Source organism: Mytilus californianus, unplaced genomic scaffold (genome assembly GCF_021869535.1).
Source record: "Mytilus californianus isolate M0D057914Y unplaced genomic scaffold, xbMytCali1.0.p SCAF_46, whole genome shotgun sequence".
NCBI classification, from domain to species: domain Eukaryota; kingdom Metazoa; phylum Mollusca; class Bivalvia; order Mytilida; family Mytilidae; genus Mytilus; species Mytilus californianus.
Genome location: NW_026262697.1, coordinates 868,853 through 889,789, shown reverse-complemented (window position 1 = coordinate 889,789; position 20,937 = coordinate 868,853). Strand labels below are relative to the sequence as shown.

The 20,937-nt window shown below is 37.2% G+C and overlaps 1 protein-coding gene across 1 annotated transcript in view; it reads right to left on the bottom strand.

Annotated features, from left to right (window-relative positions):
- Positions 1–20,937, bottom strand: part of LOC127700022 (lysosomal alpha-mannosidase-like) — a 76,719-nt gene that overhangs the window by 33,984 nt on the left and 21,798 nt on the right. Inside the window, exons 5-8 of the mRNA XM_052203461.1 lie at positions 20,448–20,641; positions 8,957–9,065; positions 3,185–3,282; positions 1,907–1,978 (exon numbers count right to left, since the gene is read on the bottom strand). Of these exons, the coding sequence (XP_052059421.1) occupies positions 1,907–1,978; positions 3,185–3,282; positions 8,957–9,065; positions 20,448–20,641 (473 nt within the window). The remainder of the gene's footprint in view (positions 1–1,906; positions 1,979–3,184; positions 3,283–8,956; positions 9,066–20,447; positions 20,642–20,937) is intronic.

Genomic DNA, 20,937 nt, shown 5'->3' with positions numbered 1-20,937 from the left:
AACTTCAGTTACAGAATGGAAACTAAAAATTTTGCAATCTTTCGATTTATAAAGGGGCATAACTCAATAATGGTTAAAGTGACACTACCCAAATTCAACTTGATCTGTGTTTTATCAGTGGAAGTCAAAATTAAACATTGCATTGTATAAAGCATTGATTGTAGTTGATTCAATCATAATCATGGACAAAGGAAGATAACTCCAATTTTAAAAATTACTTGATATTTAGAAGAAAATAAAAATTTTGCAATTTTTCCATTTATAAAGGGGCATAACTCTAGAACAGTTAAAGTGACGCCACCAAAATTCAAACTTGATCTGTGTTTTGTGGTAATAAGCATTGTGTATAAGTTTCATAACATTTGGTTGAGTCAAACTTAAGTTAGAGAACGGAAACTAAAAATTTTGCAATTTTTCCATTTATAAAGGGGCATAACTCTAGAACAGTTAAAGTGACGCCACCAAAATTCAAACTTGATCTGTGTTTTGTGGTAGTCAGCAATGTGTATAAGTTTCATAACATTTTGTTGAGGCAAACTAAAGTTAGAAAACGGAAACAAAAAATTTGTACTTGATCTTAGTTTTGTGGTAATGAATATTGTGTATAGGTTTCATAATGTTTGGTTTGGGCAAACTTCAGTTACAGAATGGAAACTAAAATTTTGCAATCTTTCGATTTATAAAGGGGCATAACTCAATAATGGTTAAAGTGACACTACCCAAATTCAACTTGATCTGTGTTTTATCAGTGGAAGTCAAAATTAAACATTGCATTGTATAAAGCATTGATTGTAGTTGATTCAACTATAATCATGGACAAAGGAAGATAACTCCAATTTTAAAAATTACTTGATATTCAGAAGAAAATAAAAATTCTGCAAGTTTTCCATTTATACATGGGCATAACTCTAGAACAGTTAAAGTGATGCCACCAACATTCACACTTGATCTGTGTTTTGTGGTAATAAGCATTGTATATAAGTTTCATAACATTTGGTTGAGGCAAACTTAAGTTAGAGAACGGAAACTAAAAATTTAGCAATTTTTCCATTTATAAAGGGGCATAACTCTAGAACGGTTAAAGTGACGTCACCAAAATTCAAACTTGATCTGTGTTTTGTGGTAGTAAGCAATGTGTATAAGTTTCATAACATTTGGTTGAGGCAAACTCAAGTTTGAGAACGGAAACCAATTTTGGGACGTACATGTACGTACAGACGGACAAGGGTAAAACTTAATGCCCCCACCGCTACGGCGGGTGCATAAAAACATTATTCAATAAGCAAAGATAACCACTGATGAGATTGTTTTTGTTTTCTTTTGGCACAGAAATGTCTAACTATCTTTGTCATCTAAGAATCAGTAAAATAAAAAACTGACTTGGGTGAGGTACTTAATTTACCATGTGTCCACAAGCAACATATTAGACATTATAAGTCAAGTTATAGTGCATTCTTTATTTATCCTAAGTTTGTAATCATGAAAACAAACAAAGTTTTCAAAAATTCCCAATTCTATAGATGATTAGACCGTTGGTTTTCCCGTTTGAATGGTTTTACACTAGTAATTTTTTGGGGCCCTTTATAGCTTACTGTTCGGTGTGAGCCAAGGCTCCGTGTTGAAGACCGTACTGTGACCTATAATGGTTTACTTTTATAAATTTTGACTTGGATGGAGAGTTGTCTCATTGGCACTTATACCACATCTTCTTATATCTATATAACATGAGAAAAGTGAATGTTATGCGAGAGTAAAATCCTTACTCAAAATTCTGACAGTACTTTAGAAATGGTGGCCAGTGTGTATTTTGAAATTGGGAACCAAGGGATACATTTTTGTTAAATACAATGTAACCCTTGAAAAGTAATGACATATGTCATAAAGAATTATTGAGGTGAAAATATACCTGATCTTCAACAGCTTTCAGAAACTCATCAACTCTCTTCTCAACATTGTAGTCATGTAATCTTTTGTCATCCTGAAAAACATATTTCTAAATAGTTGGTTTTCCCATTTGAATGGTTTTACACTAGTAATTTTTGGGGCCCTTTATAGCTTGCTGTTCAATGTGAGCCAAGGCTCCGTGTTGAAGGCCGTACTTTGACCTATAATGGTTTACTTTTATAAATTTTGACTTGGATTGAGAGTTGTCTCTTTGGCACTCATACCACATCTTCTTATATCTATATAACACCATATAAAACCCTTTTTTTTCCAAACACAACAAATGTACATAGAAAGAACAACTATATATTTAAAAACAATGAAAATCTTTGTTGTACAAAAGGCAACAAAAGTACATAGAAAAAAACACCTGAATATCTAAGAACTTTAAAAACTGTATCCCAAATTACATTTTTTACCCCAATTTCATGGTTCTTTGAACATTGATATGTAAAACTGTGGATTCATTTATTTTCGTGGATGAAAGGAAATTTCTATTTTCGTGGATATTTGATTTTGTGGTTTCACCGAAGTCTGCATGTAAGCCTATAAAAAATTTATAATTTGTTGAACATTAAAATTTGTATCAATGGTTCACTTTTAGGGAGCTACCATTTGATTTTTATGGGGGGGGGGAGGGGGGGGCTAGGTGAAATTTGAAAAAAAAAGGCAGGACAGAAGTTTTGAGTATAAAAAAAGGCAGGATGAGCATCTTGGCAAAAAAAAAAAAGGCAGGATGACAAATTATGTATAAAAAGTCAGGACAAACTAATAAAAAATAGGCAGGACCGAATACAGTGAAAAATAAAAAGGCAGGACCGAGATTAAAACTAAAAAAAAATGCAGGACACAATTTTTCATCCTAGCCCCCCCCCCATAAAAATCAAATGGTAGCTCCCTTACCCACAAAAAGTTGGTATCTCACAAATAATCATGATTCCACAGTAGTGTGAAATTAACATTCTCAGGTTAAAGTTTTTGTTCAGGTAGTTTTCCATGAAGTTGTGTGGTCATCTCAACTTCATACTAAGTACACATTTTCATTATGGTGTGAAATTTTTAAATTACAAGCCAAATTATTGTTTTGTTCCTGATTTCATGGTTATCTGAACATAAAAATGTGATAGTACTAGCAGGGCATTCTTATTTTTATTGAAATTTGATAGATTTAATCATCTGTTTCTCATTATAAAAAAATATCTAAAACAATTTGTAAACAGATAAAAGTAATAAAACACACCATCATTGGATCATCACCACTACCTTCATTCCAATTAAATCCTCCTGGAGGACCATAGCCATTAAACAGGACACCAGTAAACAGATTAGCTGTTTCACCTAAGATAATTCAAAAATGTGTATTATCTAGTTAACTCCTTTTCATCTGAGAAAAAAACAGCCAATGCAATGTAAGCTCTGTCACTATTACTATTACTATCACAGTAATACAACTTCACATGTAAAAGGTGCACTGGATTCATGGTGATATTCTGGTTGTGTAAACTTCAATATATCAAATGCTAACATTACTTACTATGGTGTAACATAATGGCACATAGGTTGGTGAACAGACTGATGAAGGCTAAAATATTTAGGGTGATTTGTGATTCTGCTACAAAAACTATAGTTCTGTAAAACATAAGTCAACAAGTATTGATCAATTTTTAAAAATCAACTTAGAATTTGAACTAATTCAATGAAAAATAAAAAGATTATCCAATTTTTTTTAGTCAAAAGGTAATTCCTCTAAAACTTGACTTTTTAGAATAGAAATAAAACCAATATTTTGATTTAGAAACAATGTGGCATAATGTCAACTTCTCATAATTTTCTTTACTCTAAAGAGCATATTTCCATTTAAACTAATCACCCATAAAACCAAAATTTAATCTATAACTTCTTATGTCATGTCTATATCTTGGAATTGAGAATGGAAACAGGGAATGTGTCCAGCATAATTTACCGCATAATTTACCAATATTAATTAAATTATAACAATTGGCCTATTACAAAAAAAAAAAACAAAAAAACATAACAATTCAAGTCTCTAACAAATAAACTCTGTTTTAGTTTCATCTACATACAAGAAAGATTTTATTAGCTCTTATCAACCCCAAATATTGTGAAAGGATTGCTCATTAGAGAGTGCTTAAAGCATGGGCAGATTTTATTAGGTCTTATATGATGTGAGATGGGCAGCAGCAATATATTTAAGGAAGTATATAAAACACTTAATGCACTGTTTAGAAAAATATTCCACATTCTTATCCAACTATTCAAAAAGAAAATTTATTAGGATGGTCAAATTCTTTAATCTAAACTGATTCATATTGATAATGAATATTTTTTTTTCTATCAAAATGCCAAAATTGATGTGGGTAGTAAATGGAAAGAGGATCTAGGAATATGTTTACTTTGACCTTTTAAATTTTGACTAAACTACATCAAATTCACCCACCATAATTGGGTCATCTCTACTTCCCATGTCCCAACTAAACCCAGCAGGGGGCTGATACAGATTATAATTAATACCAGTGAACAAGTTGGCAACTTCACCTGTAAAATAGCAAAAAATCTTGATAATTTTTGTCAAACAAATTGTGCCAAAGTTTGGAGAATTGAACTATTGAAGTCTGTATCAATTGTGATGTAGTTTTGTCAGATGGATATGTGTATAGACTAGAGGTATCAGATGGATATGTGTATAGACTAGAGGTATCAGAGGATATGTGTATAGACTAGAGGTACCAGAGGATATATGTATAGACTAAAAGTATAGACTAGAGGTACCAGAGGATATATGTATAGACAAGAGGTACCAGAGGATATATGTATAGACTAGAGGTACCAGAGGATATATGTATAGACAAGAGGTGTCAGATGGATATGTGTATAGACTAGAGGTATCAGAGGATATGTGTATAGACTAGAGGTATCAGAGGATATATGTATAGACTAGAGGTATCAGATGGATATGTGTATAGACTAGAGGTATCAGAGGATATGTGTATAGACTAGATGTATCGGATGGATATGTGTATAGACTAGAGGTATCAGATGGACATGTGTATAGATTAGAGGTATCAGATGGATATGTGTATGAACTAGAGGTATCAGAGGATATGTGTATAAACTAGAGGTATCAGATGGATATGGGTATAGACTAGAGGTATCAGATGGATATGTATATAGACTAAAGTATCAGATGGATATGTGTATAGACTAGAGGTATCAGATGGATATGTGTATAGACTAGAGGTATCAGATGGATATGTATATAGACTAAAGTATCAGATGGATATGTGTATAGACTAGAGGTATCAGATGGATATGGGTATAGACTAGAGGTATCAGATGGATATGTATATAGACTAAAGTATCAGATGGATATGTGTATAGACTAGAGGTATCAGATGGATATGTATAAAGACTAGAGGTATCAGATGGATATGTGTATATACTATAGGTATCAGAGGATATGTGTATAGACTAGAGGTATCCAGAGGTTTAGAGAATTGAACTATTGAAGTCTGTATCAATTGTGATGCAGTTTTGTCAGATGGATATGAGTATAGACTAGAGGTAACAGATGATATGTGTATAGACGAGGTATCAGAGGATATATGTAAAGACTAGAGGTATCAGAGGATATATGTATAGACTAAAAGTATCAGATGAATATGTGTATAGACTAGAAATATCAGAGGATATGTGTATAGACTAGAGGTATCAGATGGATATGTGTATGAACTAGAGGTATCAGATGGATATGTGTATAGTTAGAGGTATCAGAGGATATGTGTATAGACTAGAGGTATCAGATGGATATATGTATAGACTAGAGGTATCAGATGGATATGTGTATAGACTAGAGGTATCATAGGATATGTGTATAGACTAGAGGTATCAGATGAATATGTGTATAGAATAGAGGTATCAGATGGATATGTGTATATACTAGAGGAATCAGATGGATATGTGTATAGACTAGAGGTATCAGACGGATATGTGTATTGACTAGAGGTATCAGATGGATATGTGTATAGACCTAGAGGTATCAGATAGATATGTGTATAGACTAGAGGTATCAGATGGATATGTGTTAAGTTAGAGGTATCAGAGGATATGTGTATAGACTAGAGGTATCAGATGGATATGTGTATAGACTAGAGGTATCAGATGGATATGTATATAGACTAAAGTATCAGATGGATATGTGTATAGACTAGAGGTATCAGATGGATATGTATATAGACTAGAGGTATCAGATGGATATGTGTATATACTATAGGTATCAGAGGATATGTGTATAGACTAGAGGTATCCAGAGGTTTAGAGAATTGAACTATTGAAGTCTGTATCAATTGTGATGCAGTTTTGTCAGATGGATATGTGTATAGACTAGAGGTAACAGAGGATATGTGTATAGACGAGGTATCAAAGGATATATGTAAAGACTAGAGGTATCAGAGGATATATGTATAGACTAAAAGTATCAGATGAATATGTGTATAGACTAGAAATATCAGAGGATATGTGTATAGACTAGAGGTATCAGATGGATATGTGTATGAACTAGAGGTATCAGATGGATATGTGTATAGTTAGAGGTATCAGAGGATATGTGTATAGACTAGAGGTATCAGATGGATATATGTATAGACTAGAGATATCCAGAGGTTTAGAGAATTGAACTATTGAAGTCTGTATCAATTGTGATGCAGTTTTGTCGGATGGATATGTGTATAGACTAGAGGTAACAGAGGATATGTGTATAGACGAGGTATCAGAGGATATATGTAAAGACTAGAGGTATCAGAGGATATATGTATAGACTAGAGGTATCAGAGAATATGTGTATAGACTAGAGGTATCAGAGGATATGTATATAGACTAAAAGTATCAGATGAATATGTGTATAGACTAGAAATATCAGAGGATATGTGTATAGACTAGAGGTATCAGATTGATATGTGTATGAACTAGAGGTATCAGATGAATATGTGTATAGTTAGAGGTATCAGAGGATATGTGTATAGACTAGAGGTATCAGATGGATATATGTATAGACTAGAGGTATCAGATGGATATGTGTATAGACTAGAGGTATCATAGGATATGTGTATAGACTAGAGGTATCAGATGAATATGTGTATAGAATAGAGGTATCAGATGGATATGTGTATATACTAGAGGTATCAGATGGATATGTGTATAGACTAGAGGTATCAGATGGATATGTGTATTGACTAGAGATATCAGATGGATATGTGTATAGACTAGAGGTATCAGATGGATATGTGTATAGACTAGAGGTATCAGATGGATATGTGTTAAGTTAGAGGTATCAGAGGATTTGTGTTTAGACTAGAGGTATCAGATGGATATGTGTATAGGCTAGAGGTATCAGAGAATATGTGTATAGACTAGAGGTATCAGATGGATATGGGTATAGACTAGAGGTATCAGATGGATATGTGTATAGTTAGTGGTATCAGAGGATATGTGTATAGACTGGAGGTATCAGATGGATATCTGTATAGTTAGAGGTATAAGAGGATATCTGTATAAACTAGATGTATCAGATGGATATGTGTATGAACTAGAGGTATCAGATGGATATGTGTATAGTTAGAGGTATCAGAGGATATGTGTATAGAATAGAGGTATCAGATGGATATGTGTATAGACTAGAGGTATCAGATGGATATGTGTTTTGACTAGAGGTATCAGATGGATATGTGTATAGTTAGAGGTATCAGAGGATATGTGTATAAACTAGAGGTATCAGATGGATGTGTGTATAGACTAGAGGTATCAGATGGATATGTGTATAGACTAGAGGTATCAGATGGATATGTGTATTGATGAGGTATCAGATGGATATGTGTATAGACTAGAGGTATCAGATGGATATATGTATAAACTAGAGGTATCAGATGGATATGTGTATAGACTAGAGGTATCAGAGGATATGTGTATAGACTAGAGGTATCAGAGGATATGTGTATACACTAGAGGTATCAAGACTTTAGAGTGGCACATTTTCTCAAACATAATAATTTCAACTAATTTCATGATTAAAATAAAATTTATCTTTATGTGAGATCGGAACTAATGGCAAGAAACACACAGAAAATAAAACACTTAAAAAAGTTTTTTTTTTTTTATTAATTACAAATTTCATTTATACAACCACAGCATAATTTATCTAAATTTATTCAAAATATCAATTAAATCATAACAATAATTATAGTTCTTTGTATTACAATAATTAATCTTCTCTATTAGCCTTGTATATATTCATGCAAATCATATAAAATGTACTGTTAGCTGTAATTGTTATAAAAATGTACTGTTAGCTGTAATTGTTATAAAAATGTACTGTTAGCTGTAATTGTTATAAAATAGTACTGTTAGCTGTATTTGTTATCAAAAGGGTATTGTTAGCTGTAATTGTTATAAAATAGTACTTTTAGCTGTAATTGTTATAAAATAGTACTGTTAGCTGTAATTGTTATAAAAATGTACTGTTAGCTGTAATTATTATAAAATAGTACTGTTAGCTGTAATTATTATAAAATAGTACTGTTAGCTGTAATTGTTATAAAATGGTACTGTTAGCTGTAAGTATTACAAAATTGTACTGTTAGCTGTAATTGTTATAAAATGGTACCGTGAGCTGTAATTGTTCACATCTTTGTCAGTTAGTCTTTAAGGATAGTTGTTTCATTGGCAATTATACCACTTATCATATTATTATTATATACAGTAACATACACAAGCTCAAACAGCATTATATTTTTACCAAAACAGTATATAGTATGCTTTTTAGCACCCAATTTCATAACAAGAGATTTTGTACTTTTGTTTTCAAGGATTTCTTACCTTTTTTTTTTTTATCTTCAAGCTGCCTCAGTACTGAATGTTTTATTATCTATAACCACCTTAACTTATTCTCAAATTCTATAATAAGATAAGTCTCATAATGATTGTAAAGAAATACAAATACCTAAACTATTAGGACTCCCCTTCCAAACAAATTCCATGTTTGATTCATTCAATCTTTTGTTTTTATCCTGGTAGTCCAATCTTCCAAAAAACAGGGAATCATATCCTAGCTGAAAATTAAAATAATTAAAAAGATCAGTGTACCTTGTTCATGAAAGCTGTAACAATAAGGCAATTGTAACAGCTTTAAGAAATTTAAATCAATTATATCATTTAAAAAAAAAGGATAAATAAAAGAAAAAAAGATTGAAAATTCATATCAAAATACAAGAGGCTCACAGGGCTGGTATCAATGTACAACATTGATTCTAAGAGGCTCCAATGAGCTGGTATCTTCGAATAACATTGATTCATAGAGGCTCCAAGGAACTGGTATCTATGTACAACATTGATTCATAAAGGCTCTAAGGAGCTGGTATATATGTACAATATTGATTCATAGAGGCTCAAAGGAGCTGGTATCTATGTACAACATTGATCCATAGAGGCTCCAAGGAGCTGGTATCTATGTACAACATTGATTCAAAGAGGCTCCAAGGAGCTGGTATATATGTACAACATTGATTCATAGAGGCTCCAAGGAGTAAATGTATAACATTGATTCATACAGGCTCCAAGGAGCTGGTATCTATGTATAACATTGATTCATAGGGGCCCCAAGGAACTGGCATCTATGTATAAGATTGATTCATAGAGGCTCCAAGGAGCTGGTATATAATGTACAACATTGATTCATAGAGGCTCCAAGGAGCTGGTATCTATGTACAACATTGATTCATAGATGCTCCAAGGATCTGGAATCTATTGTATAACATTGATTCATAGAGGCTCCAAAGAGCTGGTATCTATGTACAACATTGATTCATAGAGGCTCCAAGGAACTGGTATCTATGTACAACATTGATTCATAGAGGCTCCAAGGAGCTGGTATCTATGTAAACATTGATTCATAGAGGCTCCAAGGAGCTGGTATCTATGTACAACATTGATTCATAGAGGCTCCAAGGAGCTGGTATCTATGTAAACATTGATTCATAGAGGCTCCAAGGAACTGGTAATTATGTACAACATTGATTCATAGAGGCTCCAAGGAACTGGTATCTATGTGTAACATTGATTCATAGAGGCTCCAAGGAGCTGGATCTATGTACAACATTGATTCATAGAGGCTCCAAGGAGCTGGTATCTATGTATAACATTGATTCATAGAGGCTCCAAGGAACTGGTATCTATGTAAACATTGATCCATAGAGGCTCCAAGGAGCTGGTATCTATGTACAACATTGATCCATAGAGGCTCCAAGGAACTGGTATCTATGTAAACATTGATCCATAGAGGCTCCAAGGAGCTGGTATCTATGTACAACATTGATCCATAGAGGCTCCAAGGAGCTGGTATCTATGTACAACATTGATTCATAGAGGCTCCAAGGAGCTGGTATATATGTACAACATCGATCCATAGAGGCTCCAAGGAACTGGTATATAATGTACAACATTGATTCATAGAGGCCCCAAGGAGCTGGTATCTATGTACAACATTGATTCATAGAGGCTCCAAGGAACTGGTAACTATGTACAACATTGATTCATAGAGGCTCCAATGAACTGGTATCTGTGTATAACATTGATTCGTAGAGGCTCCAATGAACTGGTATCTATGTACAACATTGATTCATAGAGGCTCCAAGGAGCTGGTATATAATGTACAACATTGATTCATAGAGGCTCCAATGAACTGGTATCTATGTATAACATTGATTCATAGAGGCTCCAATGAACTGGTATCTATGTATAACATTGATTCATAGAGGCTCCGAGGAGCTGGTATATAATGTACAACATTGATTCATAGAGGCACCAAGGAGCTGGTATCTATGTACAACATTGATTCATAGAGGCTCCAAGGAACTGGTATCTATTGTATAACATTGATTCATAGAGGCTCCAAAGAGCTGGTATCTATGTACAACAGTGATTCATAGAGGCTCCAAGGAGCTGGTATATAATGTACAACATTGATTCATAGATGCACCAAGGAGCTGGTATATATGTACAACATTGATTCATAAAGGCTCCAAGGAACTGGTATCTATGTACAACATTAATTCAAAGATGCTCCAAGGAGCTGGTATCTATGTACAACATTGACCCATAGAGGCTCCAAGGAGCTGGTATCTATGTACAACATTGATTTATAGAGGCACCAAGGAGCTGGTATCTATGTACAACATTGACCCATCAAGGCTCCAAGGAGCTGGTATCTATGTACAACATTGATTCATAGAGGCTCCAAGGAGCTGGTATCTATGTACAACATTAATTCATAGAGGCTCCAAGGAGCTGGTATATGTGTACAACATTGATTCATAGAGGCTCCAAGGAGCTGGTATATATGTACAACATTGATTCATAGAGGCTCAAAGGAGCTGGTATTTATGTATAACATTGATTCATAGAGGCTCCAATGAGCTGGTATCTTTGTATAACATTTATTAATAGAGGCTCCAAGGAGCTGGTATATATGTACAACATTGATTAATAGAGGCACCAAGGAGCTGGTATATATGTACAACATTGATTCATAGAGGCTCCAAGGAACTGGTATCTATGTACAACATTGATTCATAGAGGCTCCAAGGAGCTGGTATCTATGTACAACATTGATTCATAGAGGCTCCAAGGAACTGGTATCTATGTACAACATTCATTCATAGAGGCTCCAAGGAGCTGGTATATGTGTACAACATTGATTCATAGAGGCTCCAAGGAACTGGTATCTATGTACAAAATTCATTCATAGAGGCTCCAAGGAGCTGGTATATAATGTACAACATTGACCCATAGAGGCTCCAAGGAACTGGTATCTATGTACAACATTGATTCATAGAGGCTCCAAGGAACTGGTAACTATGTACAACATTCTTTCATAGAGGCTCCAAGGAGCTGTTACCTATGTACAACATTGACCCATAGAGGCTCCAAGGAGCTGGATCTATGTACAATATTGATCCATAAAAGCTCCAAGGAGCTGGTATCTATGTACAACATTGACCCATAGAGGCTCCAAGGAGCTGGTATCTATGTACAACATTGATTCATGGAGGTTCCAAGGAGCTGGTATATAATGTACAACATTGATTCATACAGGCTCTAAGGAACTGGTATCTATGTACAACATTGATTCAATCTAAGTATTAATGATACAAACATGTGTTCTCATTTAGATGAGGAAAACTTAAGTTAGAGTGCGGAAACAAAAATGAAATGGACAGAAGGATGGATGGAAGAACAGTTCTGAAGAACAGTCAAGGGTAACACTTAATGCCCCCATTGACTACAGAAGGATGGATGGAAGAACAATCAAGGGTAACTCTTACTGACCCCATCGACTACAGAAGGATGGAAGGAAGAACAGTCCTGAAGAACAGTCAAGGGTAACACTTAATGCCCCCATTGACTACAGAAGGATGGAAGGAAGAAGAGTCAAGGGTAACACTTACTGACCCCATTGACTACAGAAGGATGGAAGGAAGAACAGTCAGGGGTAACACTTACTGACCCCATTGACTACAGAAGGATGGAAGGAAGAACAGTCCTGAAGAACAGTCAAGGGTAACACTTAATGCCCCCATTGACTACAGAAGGATGGAAGGAAGAAGAGTCAAGGGTAACACTTACTGACCCCATTGACTACAGAAGGATGGAAGGAAGAACAGTCAAGGGTAACTCTTACTGCCCCCATTGACTACAGAAGGATGGATGGAAGAACAGTCAAGGGTAACACTTAATGCCCCCATTGACTACAGAAGGATGGAAGGAAGAAGAGTAAAGGGTAACACTTACTGACCCCATTGACTACAGAAGGATGGAAGGAAGAACAGTCAAGGGTAACTCTTACTGCCCCCATTGACTACAGAAGGATGGATGGAAGAACAGTGAAGGGTAACACTTAATGCCCCCATTGACTACAGAAGGATAGATGGAAGAACAGTCAAGGGTAACACTTAATACCCCCATTGACTACAGAAGGATGGATGGAAGAACAGTCCTGAAGAACAGTCAAGGGTAACACTTAATGCCCCCATTGACTACAGAAGGATGGATGGAAGAACAGTCAAGGGTAACACTTAATGCCCCCCATTGACTACAGAAGGATGGATGGAAGAACAGTCATGGGTAACACTTAATGCCCCCATTGACTACAGAAGGATGGATGGAAGAACAGTCCTGAAGAACAGTCAAGGGTAACACTTACTGACCCCATTGACTACAGAAGGATGGAAGGAAGAACAATCAAGGGTAACACTTAATGCCTCCATTGACTACAGAAGGATGGATGAAAGAAGAGTCAAGGGTAACAATTAATGCCCCCATTGACTACAGAAGGATGGAAGGAAGAACAGTCAAGGGTAACACTTACTGCCCCCATTGACTACAGAAGGATGGAAGGAAGAACAGTCAAGGGTAACACTTACTGCCCCCATTGATTACAGAAGGATGGAAGGAAGAACAGTCAAGGGTAACACTTAATGCCCCCATTGACTACAGAAGGAAAGATGGAAGAAGAGTCAAGGGTACCACTTACTGCCCCCATTGACTACAGAAGCATGGAAGGAAGAACAGTCAAGGGTAACACTTACTGACCCCATTGACTATAGAAGGATGGATGGAAAGAAGAGTCAAGGGTAACACTTAATGCCCCCATTGACTACAGAAGCATGGAAAAAGAACAGTCAAGGGTAACACTTACTGCCCCCATTGACTACAGAAGGATGGAAGGAAGAACAGTCAAGGGTAACACTTACTGCCCCCATTGATTACAGAAGGATGGAAGGAAGAACAGTCAAGGGTAACACTTAATGCCCCCATTGACTACAGAAGGATAGATGGAAGAAGAGTCAAGGGTACCACTTACTGCCCCCATTGACTACAGAAGCATGGAAGGAAGAACAGTCAAGGGTAACACTTACTGACCCCATTGACTATAGAAGGATGGATGGAAAGAAGAGTCAAGGGTAACACTTAATGTCCCCATTGACTTCAGGAGCATGGAAAAAGAACAGTCAAGGGTAACACTTACTGACCCCATTGACTACAGAAGGATGGAAGGAAGAATAATCAAGGGTATCCCTCAATGCCCCCATTGACTACAGATGGATGGATGGAAGAACAGTCAAGGGTAACACTTACTGCCCCAATTGACTACAGAAGGATGGAAGGAAGAACAGTCAAGGGTAACACTTACTGCCCCCATTGACTACAGAAGGATGGAAGGAAGAACAGTCAAGGGTAACACCTAATGCCCCCATTGACTACAGAAGGATGGATGAAAGAAGAGTCAAGGGTAACACTTAATGCCCCCATTGACTACAGAAGCATGGAAGGAAGAACAGTCAAGGGTAACACTTACTGACCCCACTGACTACAGAAGGATGGAAGGAAGAAAAGTCAAGGGTAACACGTAATACCCCCATTGACTATAGAAGGATGGATGGAAGAAGAGTCAAGGGTAACACTTAATGCCCCCATTGACTACAGAAGCATGGAAGGAAGAACAGTCAAGGGTAACACTTACTGACCCCACTGACTACAGAAGGATGGCAGGAAGAACAGTCAAGGGTAACACGTAATACCCCCATTGACTATAGAAGGATGGATGGAAGAAGAGTCAAGGGTAACATTTACTGACCCCACTGACTACAGAAGGATGAAAGGAAGAACAGTCAAGGGTAACACTTAATGCCCCCATTGACTACAGAAGGATGGAAGGAAGAACAGTCAAGGGTAACATTTACTGCCCCCACTGACTACAGAAGGATGGAAGGAAGAACAGTCAAGGGTAACACTTAATGCCCCCATTGACTACAGAAGGATGGAAGGAAGAACAGTCAAGGGTAACATTTACTGCCCCCATTGACTACAGAAGGATGAATGGAAGAAGAGTCAAGGGTAACACTTACTGCCCTCATTGACTACAGAAGCATGGAAGGAAGAACAGTCAAGGGTAACACTTACTGACCCCATTGACTATAGAAGGATGGATGGAAGAAGAGTCAAGGGTAACACTTAATGCCCCCATTGACTACAGAAGCATGGAAAAAGAACAGTCAAGGGTAACACTTACTGACCCCATTGACTACAGAAGGATGGAAGGAAGAACAGTCAAGGGTAACACGTAATACCCCCATTGACTATAGAAGGATGGATGGAAGAAGAGTCAAGGGTAACACTTAATGCCCCCATTGACTACAGAAGCATGGAAGGAAGAACAGTCAAGGGTAACACTTACTGACCCCACTGACTACAGAAAGATAGAAGGAAGAACAGTCAAGGGTAACACGTAATACCCCCATTGACTATAGAAGGATGGATGGAAGAAGAGTCAAGGGTAACATTTACTGACCCCACTGACTACAGAAGGATGAAAGGAAGAACAGTCAAGGGTAACACTTAATGCCCCCATTGACTACAGAAGGATGGAAGGAAGAACAGTCAAGGGTAACATTTACTGCCCCCACTGACTACAGAAGGATGGAAGGAAGAACAGTCAAGGGTAACACTTAATGCCCCCATTGACTACAGAAGGATGGAAGGAAGAACAGTCAAGGGTAACATTTACTGCCCCCATTGACTACAGAAGGATGAATGGAAGAAGAGTCAAGGGTAACACTTACTGCCCTCATTGACTACAGAAGCATGGAAGGAAGAACAGTCAAGGGTAACACTTACTGACCCCATTGACTATAGAAGGATGGATGGAAGAAGAGTCAAGGGTAACACTTAATGCCCCCATTGACTACAGAAGCATGGAAAAAGAACAGTCAAGGGTAACACTTACTGACCCCATTGACTACAGAAGGATGGAAGGAAGAACAGTCAAGGGTAACACGTAATACCCCCATTGACTATAGAAGGATGGATGGAAGAAGAGTCAAGGGTAACACTTAATGCCCCCATTGACTACAGAAGCATGGAAGGAAGAACAGTCAAGGGTAACACTTACTGACCCCATTGACTACAGAAGGATGGATGGAAGAACAGTCCTGAAGAACAGTCAAGGGTAACACTTACTGACCCCATTGACTACAGAAGCATGGAAGAAAGAACAGTCAAGGGTAACACTTAATGCCCCCATTGACTATAGAAGGATGGATGGAAGAAGAGTCAAGGGTAACACTTAATGCCCCCTTTGACTACAGAAGGATGGAAGGACAACAGTCAAGGGTAACACTTACTGACCCCATTGACTATAGAAGCATGGATGGAAGAACAATCAAGGGTAACACTTAATGCCCACATTGACTACAGAAGGATGGAAGGAAGAATAGTCAAGGGTAACACTTAATGCCCCCATTGACTACAGAAGGATGGATGGAAGAACAGTCAAGGGTAACACTTAATGCCCCCATTGACTACAGAAGGATGGATGGAAGAACAATCAAGGGTAACACTTACTGCCTCCATTGACTACAGAAGGATGGAAGGAAGAACAGTCAAGGGTAACACTCACTGTCCCCATTGACTACAGAAGGATGGAAGGAAGAACAGTTAAGGGTAACTCTTACTGTCCCCATTGACTACAGAAGGATGGATGGAAGAACAGTCAAGGGTAACACTTAATGCCTCCATTGACTACAGAAGGATGGAAGGAAGAAGAGTCAAGGGTAACACTTACTGACCCCATTGACTACAGAAGGATGGAAGGAAGAACAGTCGAGGGTAACTCTTACTGACCCCATTGACTACAGAAGGATGGAAGGAAGAACAATCCTGAAGAACAGTCAAGGGTAACACTTAATGCCCCCATTGACTATAGAAGGATGGAAGGAAGAAGAGTCAAGGGTAACACTTACTGACCCCATTGACTACAGAAGGATGGAAGGAAGAACAGTCGAGGGTAACTCTTACTGCCCCATTGACTACAGAAGGATGGATGGAAGAACAGTCAAGGGTAACACTTAATGCTCCCATTGACTACAGAAGGATGGAAGGAAGAAGAGTCAAGGGTAACACTTACTGACCCCATTGACAACAGAAGGATGGAAGGAAGAACAGTCAAGGGTAACTCTTACTGCCCCCATTGACTACAGAAGGATGGATGGAAGAACAGTGAAGGGTAACACTTAATGCCGCCATTGACTACAGAAGGATAGATGGAAGAACAGTCAAGGGTAACACTTAATGCCCCCATTGACTACAGAAGAATGGATGGAAGAACAGTCCTGAAGAACAGTCAAGGGTAACACTTAATGCCCCCATTGACTACAGAAGGATGGAAGGAAGAACAGTCAAGGGTAACACTTAATGTCCCCATTGACTACAGAAGGATGGATGGAAGAACAGTCAAGGGTAACACTTACTGTCCCCACTGACTACAGAAGCATGGAAGGAAGAACAGTCAAGGGTAACACTTAATGCCCCCATTGACTACAGAAGGATGGAAGGAAGAACAGTCAAGGGTAACACTTAATGCCCCCATTGACTACAGAAGGATGGAAGGAAGAACAGTCAAGGGTAACACTTAATGCCCCCATTGACTACAGAAGGATGGATGGAAGAACAATCAAGGGTAACACTTAATGCCCCCATTGACTACAGAAGGACGAATGGAAGAACAATCAAGGGTAACACTTACTGCCCCCCATTGACTACAGAAGGATGGATGAAAGAACAGTCAAGGGTAACACTTAATGCCCCCATTGACTACAGCGGGGGCATGAAGATGTTTGCACCAAGTAAAAGTATGATCTAAAATCCTCTGATCTCCTCATATCTTGGAAACTGTAATACATACCACAAACACAACTATATAATTGCTATATAATATCTATCTGAGGACATGAATGCCCCAGTTCAAGCTTTCCAATTTTCCAAGTTAAAAAGTCGCATTTCTGTGAAATGGTAAATGATGAACTGCCCAAATTCAAACTCTGTTTGCGAGTGTTGGTTCTTAGCATTGTGTATGAGTTTCATCAAATTTGGATGAGGAAAATTTAAGTTAGAGTGTGCAAACGAAAATGGGATGGATGGAAAGACGGACAAACAGAAGGACAGTCAAAGGCAACACTTAATGCCCCCGTTGTTTATGGCAAGGGCATAGGCAGTGGAAGAAAAATGTTTGTATCGTGTAAAAGTATGATTTAAAATTCTCTGATCTCATATCTTGGAAACTGCAAAAATTGCAAAGCAAAGAAGAATGTGTCTGAGGACATGAATGCCCCCCGCTCAAGCTTTGCAATTTTCAAGTTAAAAAGGGGCATAACTGTAGAATGGTAAATGATGAATGGCCCAAATTCGAACTCTGTCCGGGAACTTTGGTTCTTATCATTGTGTATGAGTTTCATCAAATTTAGATGAGGCAAACTTAAGTAAGAGTGCAAATACAAACAAACTTGCAATTTTCTAAGTTATAAAGGGGCATAACTCTAGAACGGTAAGTGACTCACTGCCCAAATTCAAACTCTATCTGCAAGTTTCCGTTTTTAGCATTGTGAATGAGTTTCATCAAATTTGGACGAGGAAAACTCAAGTTAGACTGCAGAAACGAAAATGGGAAAGAAGGAAAGACAGACCGAAGGACGGAAGGACAGGTGATCAAGGGTAACACTTACTGTCCATGTTGCATGAAGCAGTGGGATAGGCAGGGGCATAAAAATGTTTGCACCATGTAAAAATACAATTTAAAATCCTCTGATCTCCTCATATCTTGGAAACTGTAATAAATGTACGTACCTCAAACATGAATAATATACTGTAAATTCAGAAATTATTGCAGTTTTTGAAGAATGGAGAAAAATGCGAGATTAATAATGGCGATTTCAGGAAAATGTGCATGAAGATATATGGATCAGATATCAGAATGTGAGTTCTTATTACTGCTATGCTCACCCAGTCGCAGTATTCGCATTAATAAAAATCTCACAATAATTCATGAATTTACAGCAATTGCAAATAAAAAAGAACGTGTCCGGGGACATGAATGACCCTGCTCAAGCATTGCAATTATCCAAGTTAAAAAGGGGCATAATTCTAGAATGGTGAATGACTCACTGCCAAAATTCATACCTTGTCTGCTTGTTGTGGTTTTGAGCATAGTGTATGAGTTTCATAAAATTCTGATGATGCAAACTTAAGTTAGAGATTGGACACGAAAAAATTTGCAATTTCCAAGTTATAAAGGGACTTAACTGAAGAACAGTTATTACCTCCCTGTCCAAATTCAAATTCTGTCTGCGAGTTTTGGTTCTAAGCATTGTGTATGAGTTTCATCAAATTTGGATACGCAAACTTAAGTTAGAGTGCAGAAACAAATTTGAAATTTTCCAAGTTATAAAGGAGCATAACTCTAGAATAGTAAGTGACTCACTGCCCAAATTTTAACTCTGTCTGCAGATTCCAGTTCTTATCATTGTGTATGAGTTTCATCAAATTTGGATTAGGAAAACTTAAGAGTGTGAAAACGAGAATAAGATGGACGGAAAGAAGAACGACAGAAGGATGGTCAAGGGTAACACTTAATGCCCCCGTTGCCTACAGCAGGGGCATAGACAGGGGCATAAAAAAGTTTGTAACCATTAATTTCTCAATTGAATTGTTTCATATTTTTCAAGTCGGGGGCCTTTTAAAGCCGACTATACGGTATGGTTTTTTCTTATTGTTGAAGTTCGTACGGTTGCCTATAATTACTTACATCTACCTCATTTGAACTTTGGTGGATAGTTGTCTCATTGGCAATCATACCACATCTTCTTTTTTTTTTATAATTTAATTGCAAATAAAGGAAGAATGTGTCTGAGGAAATGAATGCCCTTGCTCAAGCTTTGCAATTTTCCAAAATATAAAGGGGCATAACTGTAGAACGGTAAATGATGAACTGCCCAAATTGGAACTCTGTCTGTGAGTTTTGGTTCTTAGCATTGTGTATGAGTTTCCTAAACTTTGGATTGGAAAAACTTAAGTTAGAGTGCAGAAACATTAATGGGAAAGAAGGAAGGATAGATGGACAGATAGACGGACATCCAAGGATAAGGATTAATGCCCCCGTTGCCTAAGGTGGGGACATAAGGAAAAGGCATAAAAATGTCTGTACCATGTAAAAGTATAATTCAAAATCCTCTGATCTCATATCTTGGAAACTGTAATACATACCACAAACCTGACTAATATAATTGCAACAGTAAGTGATGCACTGCCCAAATTCGAACTCTGTCTGTGATTTTGGGTTCTTAGCATTATGTATGAGTTTCATAAAATTCTGATGAGACAAACTGCAGTGAGAGTTTGGAAACGAAAATGGGGCGTGACGGAAGGACAGACGGAAAGATGGACGATCAAGGGTAACACTTAAAGCACTTTGCCTACGGCGGGGCATAAAAATACAAACAACAGGGATTTAATGATGAGTTTAACAAGAATTAATTGTCATATTGTATGTGTCTTCACAAATCTACAGAATTTGGGGTTGGGTGTGGATATAAATAAACTTTTACCTGCGCAAACAATGAGGCTTGTTCTCTGGAATGTCCGAATGGATCCACTTGCCATGCTGTGCGTGGTCTGCCACATTCGCCAAAATTTTCTGACAAAAACCTCAACCCAAGAGTATGCTGGTCTATTATGGCATTATAATGTGTTGATGCCTCATCATTCATACACCAACCTCCCAATATAAACTCCAGACGTCCTGTCAAACAAAAGACTTATATTAGGTTATATCTTCATACAACAACCTCCCAATATAAACTCCAGATGTCCTGTCACTCAAAAGATTAGGTTATATCTTCATACAACAACCTCCCAATATAAACTCCAGACGTCCTGTCAAACAAAAGACTTATATTAGGTAATCTCTTCATACAACAACCTCCCAATATAAACTCCAGACATCCTGTCAATCAAAAGATTAGGTTATATCTTCATAACCATCCTCTAAATATAAACTCCAGACGTCCTGTCAAACAAAAGACTTATATTAGGTAA